Genomic DNA, 25,731 nt, shown 5'->3' on the forward strand with positions numbered 1-25,731 from the left:
GTGTCTTGGTGTGTTTTCAGTTCTGGTGGTGCTTTTACCTGGAGGAAATAGATGTGATCATCAGTATGTGAAAGCTGCTCCACCTCGGACTGCTTTCTCTTCAACTTTGAGATCTCTTGTTCCAGATCTTGTGAATGTCCCTGAATCCGGTTCAACTCCGTGGTCATCTGACTTTGGACCAGCGTAATTATCTCTGTGTGGCTTCTCCGTATAAAGCTGAGCAGTTCGGTGAAGATCCGGTCACCTTCTTCCTCTGTGGCTTGAGTCAGGTTCTGTTAGTGGAAACATTTCTCTTTCTTATTTTGGGTGATGTGTGTTCATTTTCTGCACCACTAATGGCACCAAATGGAACGATGGTTTCCAAACTGCCCCTCTCCCATCTCCTATTGTTCATGATTCAACTTGACTTTGGGAAGTCAACCAATGTTTATCCCTATTCGTTTGGGATAGGAGAAAGTGTTCAGAAAATTATTTCAGGCACAAACTTACCCTGATGCAACATGATGCCTTTTGGGTTTCCTTCAGCTCAGTGTCTCGATCCGTAACCATCTGCTTGGACTTTTCCAGCTGCCTCTGGGAATCAGTGGACAATGTCATTTAAGACATCAGTCTTTTACATTTAGCATCACTGTTGTGACTGAGAACTACTTCAGTATAACAAGGACACCATCTGCATTTTAAGGTGTCATAACCTGTTATGCTGGTGATTGTTCTGGCAACTTGAAATAGGTATGTCTTATTCTCATTGACTCCTAATTAGTGTGTCTTTTTTCAGAGGAGCTTACAAAGTCTTTTTTTCGAGCAACATCCAGCATAGTTGTAGAACCAAGTCTATAAAGACAATCCTGCTTATGAACCAGACTGCAACTAGCTATTCCCAAACAAATTAACCCAACCAGTTTATCGACAGACTTTCAAGCATACGGTCAAAAAACTCTGTAAACTCTTCTGAACAAAGACTTAATGATTAAAAACAAAGTCTTTTTTGAGCAACATCTGCTTTATAGTAGTGGAACCAAGTCCACAACATCAATCTCTCACCAAATTCCTGATTATGAACCAAACTGCAACTGGCTGTTCTCCAAACATATTCACCCAACCAGTTAATCGACTAACTTTCAAACGTGTATTGCCAAAAATAACAATTGTCTCTCTTAGGCTGATGATACATGGGTCAACATTTTGAGCAATTTTGTTGGGCAACTTTTTTTGAGCATTGTTGCTTGGGCACTTTCACATTGAGAATGGATAACAAATGTTTTATCTGGATACTTTAGATCGGTCGTGGGCCCTGAGTCTCATCTGGTTGCCCGTTGGTGGCAACATTGCTCAAAAAGTTGCCCCGTGTATCATCAGCCTTATTGTCATCGTCTTTCCTTGATTTGAATCATTGTGTCTTTGTTCTGAAGAGTTTACAAAGTCTTATTTGAGCAACATCTACTCTGTAGTTGTGGAACCAAGTCCACACCAACAGTCCCTCATCAAAATCCCATTTGCTAACCAAACTGCAACTGGCTATTCTCAAACATATTCACCCAACCAGTTAAAAATGGCTTGTTTATGCATTGCATATTAAAAACTTGTACTACTTTGGACTCAAACCGACCCTACCCCACCTTTACCTGTTTCTCTGCTCGTTCTGTAGCAGCCGAGACCATGTCATGTCCTCTGTGGTTGGTGTCCAGCATGCAGAGGCAGCAGATACACTGGCGCTCAGTGCGGCAGTAAACCTCCAGGAGCTTATGATGTTGGGGACACGTCTTTTTTTGGAGTTCTCCAGTGACGTCCACCAGTAAGTGTGCTTTCCCCACATTCAGTTCATTGTGCAACCTGAGGTGAGTTTCACAGTAAGACGCCAAACACACCAGACATGTTTTGATGGCTTTCTCTTTTCTATCACTGCAAGAGTCACACTCCACGTCCTCAGCTTGCTCTGTCTGAAGGCCTGTCCTCTCCAGTGCCTCTGCAACACAAGCAACAGATCTGTCTGGATCTGATGCAGAAGCATTGGAATCATCCAGATCTGCAGCTGGAGCCTCATATTCTTCTGGATCTGCAGCTGGAGCCTCATATTCTTCTGGATCTGTCTCACATGAGGAATTCTGTTTACACCGAGGGCAGCTGTTTTCCTGCAGGTCCTGGAGGCAAACCGAGCACACGCGTGAGTCCTGTTCATCTGCCATTTGCATGGAGAGCAAGGAGCTCGGTGTTAAAGGGATTCTACAAACAGTTTAGTTTCGTTTCTTTCTTTTTCTCGTGCGTGTTTGTGGGCGGGACTCTCTTATGTGTGTGTGTGTGTGTGGCCACAGATAAAGAGACAGAACAGAAGCTTGCTCTAATGTGAAACCTAAACCCAGAGAGACACACAGTTGCTTGCCAGGGCGCTGTCTCTTGCGTGTTTAGCAAAATAATATCAGATTAACCAGCTTATTAAAATTAATTTGTATATAAGTAGGAGTACAAAGGAGAGACTTTGTACCATCCATGTGGTTTCAAGTCTCTTTTCCTTTTATAAAAGCCATTGCTTTGTAATTGCATAGAGAAGAAAAGTGAGATGGACATTGTACATCTTAAACGGTTGTTTTTCCACAGGTTTTATTGTCCCCCCCCCTCTGTATTCACCTCCAGTGAGTGTGTTATATATGTGAGCCCAGGTGCTGTGCATTTGTCAAACAGAAGCTTGTGTAACTTGTCAAGACAGACAATAAAACAGCAGGAAGCGCTGTAATACGGGCTGTTTCATAATTTAATACTTTTTGTTTCATAAGTTTTGCATATGTTCTGTTTAAGAAATGGCATGGTTTATTCTTTGGTTCATGTAATTTCTCTGATCAACATCACTGGAATTATTTTAATGTTTTAAGATCAGTTTTAATATAAAGGGGGGAGGGTAGGCTAGTTGACAAAAGAACAACTTTTTTGTCCAACATAAAGATTTTCCCAACATCAGAATTGCCTGTCTAAGACTTTGTTGCGAAAACTTGGGAAAATATTCTTATGAAACATGTATTTGTATTTGTCATCTTTTATGAATAAATCCAAATGATGACTCAGTTATTTTAATGGCATTTGAAGACTATATAGGCTAATCGATAATAGAAATTCACCGTATTCATCATGAAATTCTTGTTGAATTTTTTTACAGATATTTTAAAATCTTTATCATGAAGGGACATCATATCAGCTCCCTAAAATCTAGTGGTACAGTGATGGCAATTCCATGATACTTTGATGTTAACATGTATAAACGCTGAAGTGCAAAGGCTTTCCAGTGACTCTGGTTATTGTAACACGTGAGACGCACCTCATTCCTCATTCACACACACACACACACACACACACACTCACTCACTCACTCACTCACTCACGCGCACACACACACACACACACTTGTATAACACCCACAGACACGCACACACTGCAGATCGCCTCTGCTTTAGGTGAGTGTAAATACAGCTTCTCTCAATCAGGCGTGCACCACATGAAAAAAATACTGTAGTGTTTCTGAACCATACTATAGTAAAATACTTGAATTCATTTGCTGTAGTAATTCTATAGTTGCTGTGATAATATAACAACTATAGTAATACAAGTAAATTACTTTACCCTGTACTAAGTTTTCTACAACTACAGGGTATATTATACTACAACACACTACAGTTTACTGTAGCAAAAACTAAAGTATGATACAGTATTTATTACAGTTTATCAGTTCACTACAGTATGCTGTAGCATGCATAATCAAAGTGTCGTAAATACTATCATATATACAGTATAATACACTCTACTATAGTATGGCTCAAAAACACTATAGTATTTACTATAAATTACAATCTCGTCGATTAATCGCGATTTACCCAATTTTCTGATCAAAGCAAGATCGATAGTCTTGTTCAATATTATATTTAGTTATTTTTCGCTGCAAAATATTGAAAGCCGTAGGGTTTTTCTAGCGATTCTGCACATTAATGAAAAAATACCATAGTGATTTATAGTATAGTATAGTGTTTTTGAACCATACGATAGTAGAGTATATTAAACTGTAATAAATACTGTATCATACTTTAGTTTTTGCTACTGTAAACTGTAGTGTGTTGTAGTATAGTTGTAGAAAACTGAGTACAGTATTGAGTAAAGTCATTTGTTTATATTGCTATAGTTGTTATATTCCCTGTTGAAAAAAACCAGCATATGCTGATTAGGTATGTTTTGACGCTGGGATGCTGGTTTAAGCTGGTCCTTTGCCAGCACATGACCAGCTTAAACCAGCACATGACCAGCTTAAACCAGCACATGACCAGCTTAAACCAGCACATGACCAGCTTAAACCAGCACATGACCAGCTTAAACCAGCACATGACCAGCTTAAACCAGCACATGACCAGCTTAAACCAGCACATGACCAGCTTAAACCAGCACATGACCAGCTTAAACCAGCACATGACCAGCTTAAACCAGCACATGACCAGCTTAAACCAGCACATGACCAGCTTAAACCAGCACATGACCAGCTTAAACCAGCACATGACCAGCTTAAACCAGCACATGACCAGCTTAAACCAGCACATGACCAGCTTAAACCAGCACATGACCAGCTTAAACCAGCACATGACCAGCTTAAACCAGCACATGACCAGCTTAAACCAGCACATGACCAGCTTAAACCAGCACATGACCAGCTTAAACCAGCACATGACCAGCTTAAACCAGCACATGACCAGCTTAAACCAGCACATGACCAGCTTAAACCAGCACATGACCAGCTTAAACCAGCACATGACCAGCTTAAACCAGCACATGACCAGCTTAAACCAGCACATGACCAGCTTAAACCAGCACATGACCAGCTTAAACCAGCACATGACCAGCTTAAACCAGCACATGACCAGCTTAAACCAGCACATGACCAGCTTAAACCAGCACATGACCAGCTTAAACCAGCACATGACCAGCTTAAACCAGCACATGACCAGCTTAAACCAGCACATGACCAGCTTAAACCAGCACATGACCAGCTTAAACCAGCACATGACCAGCTTAAACCAGCACATGACCAGCTTAAACCAGCACATGACCAGCTTAAACCAGCACATGACCAGCTTAAACCAGCACATGACCAGCTTAAACCAGCACATGACCAGCTTAAACCAGCACATGACCAGCTTAAACCAGCACATGACCAGCTTAAACCAGCACATGACCAGCTTAAACCAGCACATGACCAGCTTAAACCAGCACATGACCAGCTTAAACCAGCACATGACCAGCTTAAACCAGCACATGACCAGCTTAAACCAGCACATGACCAGCTTAAACCAGCACATGACCAGCTTAAACCAGCACATGACCAGCTTAAACCAGCACATGACCAGCTTAAACCAGCAAAGGACCAGCTTAAACCAGCATCCCAGCGTCAAAACATACCTAACCAGCATATGCTGTTTTTTTCAACAGTTACCATAGCAACAAATAACAAATTAATTCAAGTACTTTACTATAGTATTTTTTCAACAAAGTTTTTACTTGTTTAGAAGCGGTTCGTGTTTGATACTTCATCATAATCAGAAAAACTTGATTGAGTTGATCAGGTGCATTGAGATTCTGCAGTCAGACTGAAACTTGGTTTATTAAGTCAAAACTTCCAGATGAACCTGACTTTGTGTGTCCTGCTGTAATGATTGAGTGAGTTCATGTCATGTTCCTCAGGGTTGTGATGGCAGACACGGCTGTTCAGCTGACCGGAGTCAGAGATGAGTCCAGGACACCGGTGTCCACCAGAATGTCCTTCTCATCGCCCAGACGAGGAGCGACCGTGAGCTTCCACAGCATCAACTACAGCGTGAAGATGAAGAGCGGCTTCCTGTGCAAGAGGAAGCTGACGCAGAAGAACATCCTCGTCGAGCTCAAGTGAGTCTAGTGCTGTCAAATCTGATGCTGTTTGATCACAATACTCATGCTTCGGGGTTTTAAATAGTCAGGCATTTGTGTACCATGATTTTTTTTTAAAGCACCTTAGTATAAAAGTACTGTGGTGTTACTGTGGTACAGGTGTTTGTAGGTATTTTTTTAATGTATTTTTCAGGGTTATTATAGTTGACAAAAACAAAAACTTTTCATTACTTAAAATAAAATGAAATGAAAATAAAAAAACAAAATATAAAAAGAAGAGAAACATTATTTCAGCTAGTTTCTAATTTTCATTTAGTTTAACTTGATGTACTAAAATACCTCAAACTAAAATAAAATTAATAGACACATTAAAAAAAAGATTAAAATGACTAAAACTTTAACTAAAATTAAAATGCACAGAAAATCTAAAAGTAAAAACGATATTAAAAAATGAATAAAAACTAAGTTTTAATAAAGTGTAATTTGTTTTTGTATATTATTAAATATTACAAATATGAATAAAAATTTTATACCATATTAAAAAAAAAGACAAAAGCACAAAAAAATTCCTAAAACGTAAACTAAAATTAATATTAACAGGGTAAAAAACTGAGAATATAAAAAAAACCTAAATATTATATAGTACTAATATAAATGTTAATAAAAACTCTAATATCTGTAGTATCTCAATGATACTAAAACAACTTGTTTTTGCACGTTTTTGTTTTGTATGTATTTGTTTTCTTACGTTTTTATAGTAATACTCATGCTTTTTTCTATAAAGGACTTTTGCGGGTTTATCTGACTTCCTCTGTTTCCTGCATTTAGCTGTTTGACTGTAATTATTAATGTAGCTGTCATAGAATCGGGTTTATTATGAATTTGATTTCACATGCTCCTTTAAAAGATGTAGTTTATAAAACGGAGAGTTCCGGTCCTTGATTCTGATTGGCTGAGCCACGTTCGAAGCTGTTGTAAATTACTACAAAGTAACAGCTAAGGAGGTTTTAGCCTAACAACGCCCCTCAGCTGTTATAAATTCACTGTAAACCACGGCTTCACGGGCTTATTGCTTGATTATTTTTGTGTTCGTCCGCTGACCAGCAGGACTGCATCAGATCTCATGTTCAGACTTGTTTTCTGCCTCGACTTTCATCTTCTCTACCTGCTTAAAACATGGAGTCGAGAGGAACAGTCACATATTTAGCCTTTGCATGAAGCTCATGTTTATTATTTGCTGTAAAATAAGAAACAGAGGTGATATTTGTGAGGTTGTAGGTCTGGGAGCATTAATGTGGACGTGATGCGGGGTAATGTGTGTGCTTGTGTGATTGTGGAAACCAGCAGGGAGGACTTCTCTGAATTGAAGGAAGGAAGAATGGAGATGTTTCAGTGAACTCTTGTGACCTGCCTCCAAAATATGTTTGTACGTGCTTCAGCGTTACATGCATGCTAATGCATTATTATACAAGCGCACACACACACCCTCAGCAATGAGCACGCACACACATGTGCATGTTTACACTTTCATAACCTGATTACATTACATATTCATTAAAAGTCTCTGCAGAACACATGCACACATGCCTAAATCAGACATTTGAGGGTTTTAAACCGTATCAGTGCATCCCTAGTTTTTATTAATATTTTGAATTCGGTTTTAATTTTTTAGTTTTCATTTTAATTTTAGTTAAAGTTTTCGTGATTTTGTTGTGTTTTTGTCAACTATGTAAATATGTCTACCTAGTTTTTATTCATTTTTATTTCAGTTTTCGCTGTTTTAGTACGTGAAGTTAAACTAAATGAAAATGTTGCCTTTGCATCTAGCTGAAAAAAAAAAGTTTGAGTTTTTTTTTTTATCATTTTAGTTTTCGTAACTATAATAACCCTGATGAGAATGACCTTTTTTTTTTTTTTGCTTTATTTAGCAAATATTCATTTTTTTTAAGTACATATTTAAATATTTTGTAAGGCCATGGCTGTGATCATAATTAAATAATATAATATTAAAATATTTATAATTAATTACTAATAAATATTTAATATTTATAAAAATATTAAATTGTATTAATATAATACATATTTAAATCTAATATAATAAACTAAATTTTATATATTTTTGTAATGTTGTTTAAAATAATTTTAGATAAGATTTAGATTATTTTAATTCTAGCATGCTCTTCATCTGAGGTTGTCGGGTGAGTTTGATCATTAAGCTCAGCTGCTTGTGTAAGTGTGCGTGACTGCGGAGGTTTATTTCCTCGTCTGAACTCATGAAATGAGTCTGAGCTCCAATGATCGGCCCTGCATCTCATGAATATGAATTATGTCACCTTGCATTAGTATGTTAGGTAAATGTGTCACACGTGAGCACTTGATATGGTCAGACGGCATTTGTTGCTGCTGTTGTTTTGCCCTGAAGTCACGCAAAAGAAAAATGTCTTGCAAAAGGAATGAGGCTCATCCAGTCAGAATCCTGTGTGTTTGGCTTTATTTTGTTTTATGTGACCATGTGATGGTAAAGAAAACATGGTGATTATAATTATGTGATGATAATGCTGTGTTATTTTCTCTAGTGGTGTCATGAGGCCGGGACTGAACGCCATATTAGGACCCACCGGGAGCGGGAAATCATCGTAAGAGCGGAACATAACACACATTATTACTTTACAAAATATAAGATATAAGCACTGCCCGAGACTTCTCTATCAGTGATGCTTGATTCAACTCTCCACATCCACTACCTGTGCCGATATCAACAGTGCAACTGGGTTGAGGGTTGCCAGATTGAGGTTACAAATGGGTTGAAATTTGAATGATGTGTCGATTGTGTGAGTAGGAAGAGTTCCATACGAGATCTAGCAACTGGATAACTTTGGAACAATATACTGATGCGATTATTCATATAACAAGGTTTGGGCCACACAAATTGTGGGAGTTTCCCAGAAGAAATAACAAAACTGGAGGGGGGGGGGAGATGGGTGTGAAATAGGGGAGACGTGTATGCTCCAAGATCAAAATATTAAGAAATCGTATGTCACTTAAAGAAAATGAAGCCTGCCTTTTGCACAGGTTTTTTTTTCATGATCAAACACATTTACTCGGTGCAAAATACACTATTTATTACGATAGGACAGTGTTGAACTGATGGGAAGCAAAGTGGGAGAGAGTGTGGGGGGGGGGGATTCGAACTCGGAATGCCCACAAGGCTATCTGTGCCGCCAAATTATACAAGTTTTTAAATATTTTATTTTTAATATTTAAAAAAAAAAATTATTCTTATTTATAAAAGAGCATAAAATCCATAAATATTATAACAATGTACTTTTCAAATGGTACTTTATTGATTTTACTTTCAGAAATGCACACATGAAGTAATTTGAATGAATTTTAGTCATTTAAAATAAATGTATTTTTTTACTTTTAATACACAATAATTATTATTCATTGATATATTTTATTTTATACATTTAGACTATAAAATAATAATAAATGAATTGGAAATTATATATATAATTTAATTTATATATATTAAAATATATATATATATATATTTTTTTTTTTACACAAAACACAACGTATTGAGTAATGTGAAAACAAACTGATTTATGTTTTGGGAGTTTACAGATGCAGTCTACATCTCAACTCACACTTAGGTATAAACCACACAAACACTCATTTACTACATTTAATTTCTTCTGATCACTTAGTGAAGCAGCAGCACATTCTCCTCACGTCTGGAGCACAAACGTTGAACTTACACATTAGACGTCACATTTGACTCTAAAAACTTCAGCGGTTAAAACAGAAAGATAAACTCGTTATTCTGTCAAATACATATTACGACAAAGGGAATTGTGGGATTGCTGACTAAGATTAAAAGAGCTGGACTGTGTGTTTTCTGTTTTTGCAGGATGACGTGGTCATGGGTACGCTGACCGTTCGCGAGAATCTGCGTTTCTCAGCGGCTTTACGGCTCCCGAAGTCGATCCGTCAGCGAGAAAAAGATGAGAAGATTGAGAGACTCATTCAGGAGCTGGGATTGAGCAAAGTGGCCGATTCACGGGTAACAAACCAAACACACCTTCATCTGACTGACTACATCTACATCATAATCAACTCCAGCTAACAACAGTCCACTGTTGTTGTTTTTTTATGAAATGATTAGTAATTATACCCAAAAAATAGCATTCTAAGAAACTCTGGGAAATCAATAAAGACTATCTAGTCTCATTTTTAGTTTAGATGTAGCTACTGTGTGAATACTTTTTGAGTGTTTTTTTTCGTCCCCAAAAGTGTAGCTAAATAAAAACAAATGGGGAAAAAATCTGCAGGCAGCTATGACGGGCCCAAGCCCCGGTGGCATCAGGAAAACACATGCATTTAACCCTCTAGCAGTCTGGTTGCTGAGCTACAGCAATGAAAGGGTTCATCTTGAACAGCAAGAGTGTAAAACAAACACACACAGAAAGGGAAGGATATATAAAAATTGTATTATCTTTACCTTTTTTAAAATGAGTTTAATGATCTATAAGCATTTGTAAAATATATATAATTCTGTCAGGACCACTATCGTCAAGGATGACTGACAATTAGCATACAGTTTGGATTGGCAGGGTATGGTTCTGTTTTGGGCAAGAACTCCCTGCGCATCCATGCAGCCTAGCATGGATAAAGAAGCTGGTGATAATACTGAAGGACCTTATACATGAGTTCTGTGATAAGTGTCGCATCCCTATAGGTAGACTTGGATCAGCTGAGAGTCAGCTGATGCAAGCTTGACTAACGTGACCCGCCAGAACTGACGCTGACGCTAGATTTATAAAACTATATTTAAGGTACAGTATATATAATCTGATTCTATTCATTTATTTGTCATTCTAACTGATGGAAAGTGAGAAGAAAAAGGATTAGGCCTAAATTATTTCATCTATTGGACAACCTTAGTATTACAGCCTCCTTCTGTCAGTTGAAATGTCTGAAGTTTTTAATTTGCTGTCAGCTTCCTGATCATTGGAAATTCATTAAACTAAGCTTGTTTCCTCAGAATGACGACTTCTAAATATGTAAAATGTTTTGAGGTGTTTGAACAATGCACTTTAAAAAAAAATTACGATTTTCTTTTTTTTTTTACCATTATTTTAATAAATTGCCATGGCAACACCATTCAAGAAATCCAAAAAACGTTCGCAATTTAGCACCTTCAATATTTTGGCATCATGTTGACAAAATTTGGTGTGAATTATATGATTCTCCTAGGAGGAATATGCAATAATGCACATCCACAAACCAAAATAGCTGACATCCTGTTGGTCGTAGAACATTTTCTGGCTTGATGAGAGCAATAGATCAAAAGGTGGCGCTATAGAGCACCTGCTCCATGCCCATTTCTAAGTTTTTCCAGTGTCTAACTATCATTAATACTGATGTGTGTGTCGCGTTTCATGGCAACAGTATTTAAGATATCAAGAATCCCTTCGCAGTAGGGCTGGGGGATAAAACGATAACGATAATTATTGCAATATAATTCTCCTTGATAAAACAATAACAAGAGATTGATAAATATTTGATATATAATGTTTATGCAGCAAAAGCAGAACGAAACAACATAAAGATTCTAAATTTATCATGATAATTATCAATATCGACTAATATGAAAAAATGTATCGTGCTGTGATTTTTATCTGCTGTGTCTTGACATTATTCTGGCGACGTTTGAAGCAAATCGAGTAAAAATAAGATGATGATATCAAAGCTTTTTGAAAATGCAAATCAGACAATGCATGCTGACGTTATAACACGCTTCCTGTTTCCCTTTTTCGCCATAAATTCATAACCTCACCACGGCCAAGCCATTCGAGATATCAAAAATGCCTTTGCAATTTAGCATCCTCCGTGTCGTGAGATCATGTTGACCAAGTTTGGTGGTGATCGGATGAAAACTCTAGGACAAGTACATCAAATTGCACTGAATGCATTTTTCAAACAATCCAACATGGCCGACTTCCTGTTGGGCGGAGCATTGACTGTCAGCATTAAAGTCATTTGGCTGATGAGATCTATATCCCTGCATTCCATTCGGAAGGGCTCATCCCTATGCCCTAATCCCTTCGAGGGGTTTACCCTCTGGAGTGAGAGCTTCGAAGGGTTGAAGGGTGTAGGGGACCAAACAACTGTTTCTTGAAGTGCCCCTCTGCATCATCATCATCACGTGCCCACACGGAGGCGCCGTCATCCTGCGCAAAGGATCATGGGAGCCCGAAGTGTCCATCAGTTGTACCCTTCGAAATCCTTCATTCTGAAGGGCTCTTTGAAGCGGCCAGTTTTGAGCACTTCAGTTGGAACGACCCTTCAATATGATGGTTTTCACTCCGAAGTGCCCTTCGGAGGGCGATATATCCCGTTTGGAACGCACTGTAGGTGTATGAATTTAGGTGACTGTAGGTGAAACTGTGTGTGCTACAGAGCCCCTATAAAAGGGTGTGATCTGCGTATGGTTAATTTGATCTGTGTGATCTACTAATGGGAATCATGATGAATTTGATTAAGTCAGTATTGTAGTCATTGTATTGTCATTATTGGGTTAAGAGGGCGGGACTTGAATTGACGGCTGCTCTGATTGGCTGGTTTCACAGGTGGGCACGCAGCTGATTCGTGGTGTTTCGGGTGGAGAGAGGAAGAGGACAAACATCGGCATGGAGCTGATCATTGATCCGCCGGTGCTTTTCCTGGACGAACCGACCACCGGCCTGGACGCCAGTACAGCCAACTCTGTCCTCATGCTGCTCAAGAGGTGCGTTTATACAAAACCGGTCATATTCCACACCTAAACCACAAGAAAGACACGTTCATTTAAAATTACATAAAGGTGTATGATAGTTTAAAAATAAGATTAAAATAGTTATTAAAAATATTTTTTGTATTACGGAAAGGATTAAATTATTTTTTTTTACAGCCTTTAAGATGCTGGTTCAACGAAATTAAATGATTTAATGAAAATATCACAATAGAGAAAAATGTCTGAATGTAAAACAACTATAATTTAACGTTAATGTTTAAATTATATGCACAGCCCTAACTTATTCTGTATTATGATTTATATTTTTTCAGCTACCTTTATTTTTACAAAATTATATGATAGTTAGTAATGTGCTGCTGCTCCTCACAAATTTCTTTGTGATTTGATAAATATACTAATAAATATATATTATTTTGTTGAATTTTTGTGCCAGATAATGAAAATATCAGAGTGGGGGAAACTATATTTTATTTATATTTTATATACAGTTTATTTATAAATGTAAAATATAATATGTATAATATACGTATATCATATTTTATAATATGTATTATTTCTAATATATATTATTTGTTAAATAATGAAAATATCCTAAAATATATACATATGTAGTATATTGTAATGAACTGCTCCGAGACTCGAAGGATGAGGATCCACACACAATATTTATTTAAAGGGTAATCCACAATAAATGTCCAAGAGCAGACAAAGGTTATACACAAAAAGCAAACCAAACTGTAGCAAACTGAGAAATCCAACGATAAATTATTAAAATATGTATTATAATATATATAATAATGTATTTTACAATACATGTTATTTAAAGGGGTCATATGATGTTTGACATTATTTGGTGTAATGAAATGTGTTTATGCGGTTTAAGGTTCAAAAAACACATTATTTTCCACATACTGTACATTATTGTTTCTCCTCTATGCCCCGCCTTTCTGAAACACGCTGTATTATTTTGTTCAATAATGAAAGTATCACATTGGGGCAAATCCTAAAAATATATATATAATTATATTTATATACGTACTTATATGTATTTATATAAACATTTATTTATATCAATTATTCATACATTCGATTTATAAATTTGATAATACCTTTATATAAATGTGTTGTTAAATGTATCATTTTTATTTTCTAAACAAAATTACTATTTGTATTTTTTATTTTTTTTTATTTTATAAATAATGAAAAAAAGCTTTTGGGATGAAATATGACTCTGACATTGTTGTGACATTTAACCACAGTGCTGTTTTAACTGTCCCATGTGTTTAACCTGTGTGTTTGTTCAGAATGGCGAACAGCGGTCGCACCATCATCCTGTCCATCCATCAGCCGCGGTACTCCATCTACCGGCTGTTCGACAGCCTCACGCTGCTGGTGGGAGGAAGGATGGTGTATCACGGCCTGGCTCAAGACGCCCTGGACTACTTCAGTCAGATCGGTATGAAAACATATACACACATGAACAGACCCTCACGTCCTGATACTGATGTGTGTGTGTGTGTGTGTGTGTATCAGGATACACCTGTGAACCTCATAACAATCCTGCTGATTTCTTCCTGGATGTCATCAATGGAGAATCCACCGCCGTCGCTCTCAACAAGTTAAACAACAGTGAGGGTACAGCAGTTTCTTTTCTATGTGATTGTTTTCTCAATATAAAGGCCAATTTGCAGCTATCTTTGCTCAACAACTGCCTGATTTTTTATTTTATTTTTTAATTATAATTCATTATATTAATTTTCATTTTAAAATGTATTTTATTTTTATTATTATTTTATTTTAATTATTTTATGAGTGTTTTTGTATTTTTAATAAGTTATTATCATCATTATTTTTTAAGATAAACTGTAATTTTATATTTTAACATTATTTTTATTATTATTTTTTATTTTCATTTTTTAAATTATTTTTATTATTATGTTTATGTTACATTGGTGGGTTTATATCCATACAAATTAAATATTTATCAATTATTTCATGGGCATAACTCCAGTCATGGTAATTGTGACTAAATATAGTCATGACATTTTAAAATTTAAAAGACCTGTAAATTTTTTAATTTTTAGTTTTAGGGCTTTTTTTTCCGTTTTAGTTCTCATTTTAGTTAACATCTATGACTGAAACTAATAGTTGGAATTATTTCAGCTTTAAAATGAGTTAAATCTATTTAGAAGTTACATAATGGTCATCTAACATTCAGAATTTAGTTCAGCTTTAATAGGAATGTTATTAGTTAATGATATCATCACTGACTGAGATGAGTATGTTAGTGGTTTGTGTTTGTGTGACTGATTATAAATGTGTTTGCGTGTGTCAGAACTGGACGAGGAGCAGCTGAGTTCGTCTCTGAAGGGCATCGAGGACCGTTTGGTGGAAGAATACAAGAACAGCTCCAGCTACAAACAAACCAAAAGCGAGCTGGAGCGAATCGTTCAGGGACAGGACTACAGCACACGACCCAAATCCAGAACCATCACCTACAGCACGTCCTTCTGCCACCAGTTCAACTGGGTCCTCAGGAGAACCTTCAAGAACCTCATGCTGAACCCACAGACCTCATTCGCTCAGGTCAGCACCACCGTCTACATCAGGCATTCACATATGTTTCTATCAGTCTTTGAGCTGAAATGTTTAACTGAAGTCCCTCTGAGATTTTGAGGTAATATTTTAATAATTTAACAACACACAACGTAATGTTATTTTAGTATCATTGAGATACTAGTAGTTTTTATAATTATTTTGAATTTGTTTTTATATTTGTATTTTTGTCAACTTAGATTTTTTTTAAATATGTTTTTATTTCATTTTTAGTTTCTTAGTTTTGTCCAGCAACTTAAACTAAATGAAAATGGCAAATGTTGCCTTGGCAACTGAAATAATAAATAATATTTTATTTAGGGGTGTAACGGTTCAATACGACAGAGTGGTGTCACGGTTCGGTACGTTTTCGATACGGGGGGTGGGGTAATTGGTTACGTCGCAATGTCGGAAATATTTCTGTTTTAAACCATGAAGGCGAGCTAATGGATACCACACAAGCAATGTGCAAATAAAATTAAAAAAATAAAAAATTTAATAAAAATAAGAGAACCAAATTCTGTGTCTAACCGGCACAACTGGTACTAATCGTGACGTAAGTCGACATTGATTGGCCAAACGCGTACGAAAACGCCCTCACCCGCCATGATTTAAAACGCAGTGTAGACATACTGGAAACATTGTGTTAACTTATTTCGCAAGTATGGAGAACAGCGATAGATGGACGGACGCTGAAGTGCAGGCACTTGTTGCAAATGTAGCACTGCCGGTTATTGTTGGAGATTCTAGTCCTCCTTTCTGTTCTTTCAATCGCTTTACGTATACGTCGACTTTCCATGTCCATTATTGTGAAACCCACGACACACAACAAAAACACAGCTCCGATCACAGCGTCCTCCATCCTCCTGTTGTTAACGTTGTTCTTCTTTGTTTCTGTTGTTGAACGCCGCGCACAAATTACGTCGCTGTCGACCGGCTTACGTCACTTCTTAGTACACACTGTCGGTGTGAATGCAACCCTTTAAATGGTACTGGGAAATAGTTCGCGCAAAATCGTCCCAGTACTTTAGTACTGTACATTTAGTTCTGGAACTAAAGCAGTGCGAAAGGCCCTATAGTGATTGTCCCACTTCAGGTCCTGAGAGATTGTGGTGCCCAGGAACCTGAATGACTCCACTGCAGTCACAGTGCTGTCCATGATGGTGAGTGGGGGAGTGCAGGGGGTTCCTCCTGAAGTCCACGGTCATCTCCACAGTTTTGAGTGTGTTAAGCTCCAGGTTGCGATATCCTCGCAGCGCATCAGTTATGTAGTAATTATTGGGGGGCAAATTAATTGTAATCTTAATTTAATAATAAAACTAAATTCATAATAATAATAGGCCTAATAAAATAAGAATCTAACCGGCCTACATTAATTGGAAATGCCAAATCCTCTTAATATTGCCAATAATTGATGTTTTTGATAATATCTCTGGCTATCGCCAATACAAGATCATCGTCTTTCGATGCAGCCCTAAGCGCAGTGGCACTGAGAAAATTATATTTCACACACTTTAAGCTCTTTTATTTTCCAAATGTAATAGGATTAGTCCAACGAATCGTTCGGTTTGTAATGTGTACCGAACCGAAAGCCTCGTACCGAACAGTTCAATACGAATACATGTCTCGTTACACCCCTAATTTAATTTTATTTCAGGTACTGTAATTTATTTCAAGTAACTTTGTTAATGATTTTAGTTTTAGTGAAATGTAATAATGGTATCATGACTTGCAGGTAAACAAGTAAAATATTTTTTTTTTGTGTTTTATTTAGATGCGATTTATTTAGATTTTCTTTTTTTCTTTTAAAGTTCTCTTTTATAGGTTCACTCAACAGTGTGTAGCTATGACATAATGACAATGCCCCTTGGGTGTGCTGTCCTTTAGAAGCAGTTTATCTGGTCCGTGCTTTCTAGAAAATTCAACCTTTTTTCTCCTCGTGGTGAAGTGCAATCGATCTCCATCACTGCCAGCCGCCATGCTCTCGCTTTAGTGCGAGCGACGATAGTGCCTTCTCCTGTACTATCCCTAGGGCTGTTTCATATGAGGCTGTTTCTGTGGTGGATGAAGCTCAAAGGAGTTTGCTCCTCGTGGTCGACCCGCCACCTACTGAGCGAGTCATGCAGTTGATTTTGAGGCCTCTCGATGTAGTGGAACCCTCGCTTCCTGTTGCAGGGGGTCAGGATGGGTGCAGTTTGCCATCGCCAAGTGAATACAATAGATGCCTCCTTGACTGGTTGGGGCACGGTCTTTGAGGGCAGACTGGCTTGCGGTGTCTGGACAGGGGAGTTTCTCTTGTGACGCATAACAGCTTGGAGCTTCGAGCCGTCTTCATGGCCTTGGATAATTTCCTTCCGGTGCTGACGGGTTGTCATGTAATCATCAGGATGGGCAACATGGCGGTGTCTCACTTAAACCACCAAGGAGGTTCGCGGTCATGCACCCTGGATAGGCATGCACGCTCCCTCCTTTGGGCTCAGGACAAGTTTCTTTTGCTGAAAGCAGTTCACATCCCAGGGGCACTGAACTTGTGGCTCAGATTTGTAGTCTTTTCAGCAAGGCAGATGTAAATCTCTTTGCGCCGCAGGAATCGACCCCAGGTTTTTGAGTCTAGGTGTTCAGCTCGTGAAGTATTGAGAGCCGTTCTTCCTTTAAAAGAAAACTGAATGATTTTCATGGTGTTTGGTTTCATTAATGGTTCTTGAACATCTGCGTGAGGACTGAATGTACAACAGCACAATGAAATACATTGTTTATTGTAGACATCACAAAATCCTTTTTTTTGCATCCGATCTGAGCCACTAATTTCATTAAAAAAAAAAGTGTAATTAAAACTTTTTGGAAGTTAATCGTTTTGAAAAATAAACAAAAATACGATTTTTTTTCTTTTTATGAAATATATATTTTCAAAAAGATGTTTTACTCTAAACCTGTGAGAAAATTAAAGCTATAAATCTAAACAAGTAGTTCTCCAGATTTGAGGTTGATATCACAAAAAAAAGAAAAAGAAAAAGCTTTCAGTAAGATTTCGTTTGGGCACAAATTTTATTCAGTATCATTTCTGACCAAGAGGAGTACAAGTGTGATTTTTCCAGCACCATTTAACCTTTTTGAATCGCGTCCATTATTTTTTTTTGTTTTCACATAGCAAGTGCCAAAACCTTTACCAAGTTTCGAACTATTCTGATAGTAGATTCTGAAGTAAAAAAACAGAAAACAAAACATAAAATTGATGATTTTTAGAGATTATTTTCAATCGTTTAAATTCTTCTCAGGTTTTGTGTTAACAAACATTTTTGGGAATGCAAAATGTAGGAAAATAAGAAAATACCAGCTAAGAATACGTTTATTCCTAAGAATATTTCATAAATCTGGCCCGTTGTGTTTTCTGTGCAGTTACAATGTTGATTGATTGATGATGTTGTTATGGTGGGCGTGTCCTCAGGCACGAGTACATCAGCGGATACTACAGAGTCTCGGTGTACTTCTTGTCTAAGATCCTGTCTGACGTCCTGACTCTGCGCACCATCCCGGCCATCATCTTCAGCTGCGTGGTGTACTGGATGATCGGTCAGACACACATTGCCATCGCTCATGATTGTCTGATATGAAACATGCAGTCTGACGTGTTAGTGTTTCCTGTGCAGGTCTGAAGTCAACGGTCGAGGCCTTCTTCATCTTCATGTTCTCCATCGTTCTGGTGTCGTACACAGCCACGTCCATGACTCTGGCCATCTCCGCTGATCAGACGGTGTTGGCCATCGCTAACATCTTCATGACCATCAGCTTTGTCTTTATGATGGTAAAGAAACACACACACACACACACACACATTCAAGCACAAATAAAGCTGCCTCATGAGGCTGTGAATGTACCATGGTTAAGGGGTTTTAAGACTGTTTGCAATAATGAATGTAATTAGTTTAACGGTTGTTATAGTTTTAATCTCTCCCCAACCAACATAATGTAGAATAGTGTGAAATAAACTGAAAACTGAAGAGTGAAGAGTTTTTTTTTTTTGTTATTTTCAAAGTTAGTTGCAATAATTTAATTAAAACAAGAAAATAATCGTGATAATTGTTTAAATAAAAATAAAAATCATTAATTGTTTAAAAAGTAATAGTGAATATTTACATTCATTATAAATATATAAACATACAGTGGGTACGGAAAGAGCTGTGACACTCATATATTTAACTCAGGTGCTGTCCATTTCTTCTGATCATCCTTGAGATGGTTCTACACCTTCATTTGAGTCCAGCTGTGTTTGATTATACTGATTGGACTTGATTAGGAATATATATACTGCATATAAAGATATACAAGTAATTTGTTATAGGCATTTATATATAAATAAATATGTATATTGATATGTATACTTGTATATAAATATATGCAAATAATTGTGTAATTATAGCAATAAAGGACAGTTGTATTGTGTAGTGGTTTATATGGGTCTAGATGTTTGAAATGAGATGTCTGAGCTGATCCAGTTCATAAAATGCATGTTATGTTGATATTTATGTTTAGTCTTGTGTGTGATATTTACTCCTATGTGTGCATGTGTTCAGATCTTCTCGGGGCTGCTGGTGAATCTCCCCAGTGTCGCTGACTGGTTGAACTGGCTGAAGTATTTCAGTATTCCTCGTTATGGTCTCGCTGTGAGTCTGAATGTTTTGCTGTAGCATGATCTTCTCCTGAAGTTCACTTATAATTAATGCAAAGTTTCTTGAACAAGTGAACTGATAGATAGCAAGTAGCTGAATTTTGTAATTTGTAACGGTTCATGTTTAGTGTTTATGGTTTTAGTGAAGTATAATAAACTTGATACTTAATCAGAATTAAGCGTGCTGTGTGTTATTAAATGCAGAACAGAAAAAGTGTTTATTTGTGGATGATGCATGTTTTTGCAGGCTTTGGAAATCAATGAGTTCACCGGCCTGAATTTCTGTGACATGAGGAACATCAGCAGCACTTTAGTAGAAGTGTGAGTATGAAACTGCACGAGACTAGTTAACAATTAGTTAACTGAAAGTAAAATAATCAAAAACATGTTTTACTTGAAATGAAAGAAATGTTAATGAAATAAAATGTGTTGCTTGAAATAAATGAAATGGCAACACTTTACAATAAGTTTACATTTGTTAAAGGGATAGTTCACACTAAAATGAAAATTACCCCATGATTTACTCACCCTCAAGCCATCCTAGGTGTATATGACCTTTTCCCCCCCCATACGAATGAATGAATGAATGATGCATTTATATAGCGCTTTCTTGTGTATTGCTATACACCGAAAGCGCTTTACAATCATGTGTGTGTGTGGGGGGGGGGGGTCTCTCCTCAACCACCACCAGTGTGCAGCATCCACTTGGATGATGCAACGGCGCCAGTGCGCTCACCACACACCAGCTACAGGTGGAGAGGAGAGAGAATCATTGAGTCAATCAAGTGGATGGGGATTATTAGGAGGCAATGATTGACAAGGGCCAGTGGAGGGAATTTGGCCAGGACACCGGGGTTTCACCCCTACTCTTTACGATGAGTGCCATGGGATTTTTAATGACCACAGAGCGTCAGGACCTCGGTTTAACGGCTCATCCGAAAGACGGTGCTTATTGACAGTATAGTGTCCCCATCACTATACTGGGGTGTTAGGACCCACACAGACTGCAGGGTGAGCACCCCCTGCTGGCCTCACTAACACCTCTTCCAACAGCAACCTAGTTTTCCCAGGAGGTCTCCCGTCCAGGTACTGACCAGGCTCAACCCTGCTTAGCTTCAGTGGGCAACCAGTTTTGGGCTGCGGGGTGATAAGGCTGTGGGTATTAAGTTGGAGTTATATTAAAATGCCCTGGCTCGTCCAAGCTTTATAATGGCAGTGAATGGGTGTTGAGATTTTGAAGTCCAGAAAAGTGCATCCATCCATCATAAAAAAATGCTCCACACAGCAAGGGATTAATAAAAGGCCTTTAGTAATACAATTTTAAAATGAATTGTTGTTTTGGTTTATGCTGTTTGATGAACCTGCGCTAACATGAACAATAAACATTTGATGAATTTTTATTAAGTAGCAGTAACAGAGATGCATAAATATTGGAAGAAATGTTTTGCTTATGCATTAACCATTGTTATCTAATGAAATGCTATTAGTAACCAACAATTTCATTTTTGTGAAATGGATATGCAAATATAGAAAATCTGTGTAAATAAGATGTAGAAGCAGCAAAGGAACACTTGCATTGTTGTTTGTGGGAGATTATCAGTGTAGAGCATTGTCAGAAGTGCTGCATGAAGAATCATGTTCCTGCAACACACTGATATGTGACTCTGGAGCACAAAAGCAGTGTTAAGTCGCTGGGGTATATTTGTAGCAATAGCCAACAATACATTGTATGGGTCAAAATGATCAATTTTTCTTTTATGCCAATAAAGACAAAGATATTTTGTAAATTTCCTACTGTAGATATATCAAAACTTAATGTTTGATTAGTAATATGCATTGCTAAGAACTTAATTTGGACAACTTTAAAGGCGATTTTCTCAATATTTAGATTTTTTAGCACCCTCAGATTCCAGATTTTCAAATAGTTGTATCTCGACCAAATATTGTCCGATCCTAACAAACCATACATCAATGAAAGCTTATTTATTCAGCTTTCAGATGATGTGTAAATCTCAATTTCGAGAAATTGACCCTTATGACTTACTAAGGAAGCATGACTGAATGAGGATATAATGGTGGAATAAGCAGACTTACAGAGGTGTAGTGTGCCGTGCCTTTGCTCGATGGAGTCACACAGGTTGAGTCGCTGGTCTTCACACGAGGGCTGCCGCTCCAGCCACAACGACTGCTTAAATACTGCTTCACTAATGCATCGCAATTAAAACAGCTCATCAATCAAATTCCACCGCTAATAGGATCCTTCCATCAATTTAAACTACAGCTGCTCCATTGCATTTTCATGTATCACTCATTTTAGTGCCAAAATGAGCTCATTCAACAAGATATTTCAGTGTAGAAAACCAGCAAGCAATGATGCAAAACTACTCTAATGTTCTCATCTTTTCCCATTGCAGTTGTTCGACAGGTGAGGACTTTCTGAGCGAACAGGGCATCGATTACTCAACCTGGGGTTTGTGGCAGAATCATTTGGCTCTGGGAATCATGACCCTCATCTTCCTCATCATCGCTTACCTCAAGCTGCGCTTCATCAAGAAATTCACCTAAATACAAGCTCACGGTCTTCTTCACACACTTCCACAGCATCCACCAAATCCCATTTCCCACTCTAACAGTCATGATGCTGAAGGAAATCATGAACATACATCCAATCATGCTGCAGACAGAATTGAACGTGAAGAATTGACTGTGCTCAAGCTTATTGTTCTCAAGTAGTTTGCACACCAAAGATTTGTTTTAAAATTAATGTTTTGTTTTTTTGCTCAGTAACGGTAGTTAATAAAATATGGCAATATGGAGTCTGTTACGGATATGTTCAGTTAGTTTCTGTTTAATGGACTTATTTTTATCATTTCCTGTATTCCTTTGGTTTTCCCGTTTGTCATTGGTTGTCATAGTTACTGATATGATTAGTTGTTTAGTTCAGCTGTGTCTTGTTAATGTACCCTGTTTGTATCAGTACTTAAGTTCTTCCTTCTGTGTTCTTTGTCCGGTCTCATTCTCGTTAGTGTTGGTTTTTGTCTCCTGTTCTGTTTGCCAGTGTGTTATGGATTAAAGACTTTCTGGTAAGGACTAAATCTGTGCTCTGCCTGTCTGTCTACAACACATCGTAGTCACTCAGTTTGACACCTTTTCGTTGTTTTTGTTTGCTGAATGTTCTTGTTGGGGGTTTTCACAGTGATGCCATAGAAGAACCATTCTGGGTTCCCCAAAGAACCTTTCATTGATCCGTTCCTAAAATATAGTCTTAAAACTAAAGCTTCTTTATTGGCATTGATGGTTCCATGAAAAATCTGTAACATCATTGGAACCTATTCAATCCACAAAAGATTCTTTATAGTGGAAAATATTCTTCTGATTATTAAAATGTTTTTCACACTAAGAAAAAAATGGTTCTTTTAAAAACTGTTCACTGAAAGGTTCTTTGGGGAACTAAAAATGGTGCCTCTATGGCAGGGGTGTCCAAACTCGGTCCTGGAGGGCCACTATCCTGCAGAGTTTAGCTCCAACCCCAATTAAACACACCTGAACCACCTAATCAAGGTTATACTAGGCATGCTTGAAACGTCTCGGCAGGTGTGTTGAGGCAAGTTTAAGCTAAACTCTGCAGGACACCGGCCCTCCAGGACTGAGTTTGGACACCCCTGCTCTATGGCATCACTGCAAAAATTCCCTTTATTTTTTAAGTGTAACCATTTATTTTCTTAGTATGAAGAATATTTTAATCATTCAAAGAACCATTTTTGTAGTATAAAGAACCTTTTGTGCAATTGTGAAAGGTTCCATGGATGTTAAAGGTTCTTCATGGAACTATTGATGCCAATAAAAATAACTTTCGCACCGCATAGTTCTAAGAACTTAAGGTGTGTTCACGCCATATCGTAATTACCGTGTAAAAAGCGTCCTTGTAGAACTTGTAATTACAACTTATGAACTTGGAGTTTTCTGAGAGCTACGACCTGTATCACCTGACCACCTCAGATCCATTAGGTGCTATGTTTAGGCTTTCAGTGCATTTCAAACGGGATATATCGCCCTCTGAAGGGCACTATATCATAAGGGTCGTTCCAAACCGAAGTGCTCAAAACTGGCTGCTTCAAAGGGCCTTTCTGAATGAAAGATTTCGAAGGGTACAACTGATGGACACTTCGGGCTCCCATGATCCTTTGCGCAGGATGACGGCGCCTCTGTGTGGGCACATTATGATGATGACGCAGAAGGGCACTTCAAGAAACATTTGTTTGGTCTCCTACACCCTTCAAAGCCCTCACTCCAGAGGGTAAACCCTTTGAAGGGATTAGGGAATAGGGATGAGCCCTTCCGAATGGAACGCAGGGATTGATAGCGATAGTTCCGTGTCCAAGTCCAAGGTCGTGAACAGCTCCCAGTAGAAACTCTGAAGAGGCCGGCAGCGACATCTTTTATTCTCTGTATTTACAAACATCAACAACCGGTGAATGGAGGATGCCATGATCGGAGCTGTTTCTGTTGAGTGTTGTGGGTTTCATAATGGAATGTAAACACACAATTTACGTGAATAAAAGAGCACGAAAATGTGATTTAATCTCCTTTGACAACTTGCAGTGTTATCACCGAGGATGAGAAAAGAACAATGCTGCAGACAACAGGTAGCTAAATGCCATTATTACTGTTTTTTCCCATGTTCGTGGAGTAAATATTTTTACTCTGCTTTTAAAAAATGCTGCGTAGCCAGTGTTTCGTATGCGTTTGGCCAATCAGCATACTTTTACGTCACTGATAGTTCCTATGGAACTGTTTTAGACCCCACTCTGAAGTAGGAGCTAATTTAGTTCCTAGTTCCTTCGGTGTGAACATGCCTAAAAGCGGGAACTTCCATCATTAGTTCTAGGAACTATGAAAAGGTTCCCCTGGTGCAAAAGCCCCTAAAGAATTCAATTCAATTCAAGTTTATTTGTATAGCGCTTTTCATGATACAATTATTTGCAAAGCAATTTTACAGCAAATTAAGCTTAAATGGGGAAGTTGTGGCCTAATGGTTAAATGGTTACCCCTCGTAACCCTAAGGTTGTGGGTTCGAGTCTCGTACCGACTGGGATTGTAGGTGGGGGGAGTGAATGTACAGCACTCTCTCCCACCTTCAATACCACGACTGAGGTGTCCTTGAGTAAGGCACCGAACCCCGAAGGCACCGAACCCCCAACTGCTCCCCTAAATGGCTGCCCACTGCTCCGGGTGTGTGTTCACGGTGTGTGTGTTCACTGCTGTGTGTGTGTGCACTTTGGATGGTTTAAATGCAGAGCACTAATTCCATGTACAATATGTTAATGTACATATGGCAGAAATGTACGGAAAAATTAATTAAAGACGTAATCAAACGGACGATGAACACTATTAACAGCAATTATTATATGATGCATCAAACTTATAGCAAAATGTGGTAGTTCTGTATGTTGTTTCAGGGTTGACATCATCTGAGGTCCTCTGAGGGGTTGCATCATCTCTTCTCAGGTGTTCTGGATCCAGACTGAAGCTTGTGTAAATCCTAGTTACCACTGGATGTCAATCGCAGGCAAAAACAGAGAAACAAATAGAGACATAATTAGCGTTGCTGCTGTTCCAACCAAGCAAAATTGATTTGTTTAACCCAAACTAAAGAATAATAATGTGCATTTGATCAGATATAACTGCAGTACAAGATTATGAGATGCATTATTTGAATGCTTGGCCAAAGAGATGTGCCTTTAATCTAGATTTAAACAGAGAGAGTGTGTCTGAACCCCGA

The 25,731-nt window shown here is 37.9% G+C and overlaps 3 protein-coding genes across 3 annotated transcripts in view; 2 read left to right on the top strand and 1 right to left on the bottom strand.

Moving 5' to 3' along the window:
• The window catches only part of LOC107565323 (tripartite motif-containing protein 16-like), a 10,798-nt gene extending 8,070 nt beyond the window's left edge, over window positions 1–2,728 (bottom strand). Inside the window, exons 1-3 of the mRNA XM_016250542.1 lie at window positions 1,623–2,728; window positions 490–573; window positions 39–272 (exon numbers count right to left, since the gene is read on the bottom strand). Of these exons, the coding sequence (XP_016106028.1) occupies window positions 39–272; window positions 490–573; window positions 1,623–2,189 (885 nt within the window). The 5' untranslated portion in view covers window positions 2,190–2,728. The remainder of the gene's footprint in view (window positions 1–38; window positions 273–489; window positions 574–1,622) is intronic.
• Window positions 2,140–25,731, top strand: part of LOC107565315 (ATP-binding cassette sub-family G member 2-like) — a 74,051-nt gene continuing 50,459 nt past the window's right edge. The window contains exons 1-3 of the mRNA XM_016250537.1: window positions 2,140–2,161; window positions 5,707–5,907; window positions 8,466–8,525. Of these exons, the coding sequence (XP_016106023.1) occupies window positions 5,714–5,907; window positions 8,466–8,525 (254 nt within the window). The 5' untranslated portion in view covers window positions 2,140–2,161; window positions 5,707–5,713. The remainder of the gene's footprint in view (window positions 2,162–5,706; window positions 5,908–8,465; window positions 8,526–25,731) is intronic.
• LOC107565317 (ATP-binding cassette sub-family G member 2-like) lies at window positions 18,784–23,022 on the top strand. Its single transcript, XM_016250539.1, has 4 exons — window positions 18,784–19,085; window positions 19,855–19,944; window positions 20,197–20,270; window positions 22,364–23,022. The coding sequence occupies exons 1-4, from the start codon at window positions 18,966–18,968 to the stop codon at window positions 22,512–22,514; spliced, it is 435 nt and encodes a 144-aa protein (XP_016106025.1). The 5' UTR covers window positions 18,784–18,965; the 3' UTR covers window positions 22,515–23,022.

This window comes from Sinocyclocheilus grahami, unplaced genomic scaffold, assembly GCF_001515645.1.
Source record: "Sinocyclocheilus grahami isolate Dianchi unplaced genomic scaffold, SAMN03320097.WGS_v1.1 scaffold993.1, whole genome shotgun sequence".
NCBI classification, from domain to species: domain Eukaryota; kingdom Metazoa; phylum Chordata; class Actinopteri; order Cypriniformes; family Cyprinidae; genus Sinocyclocheilus; species Sinocyclocheilus grahami.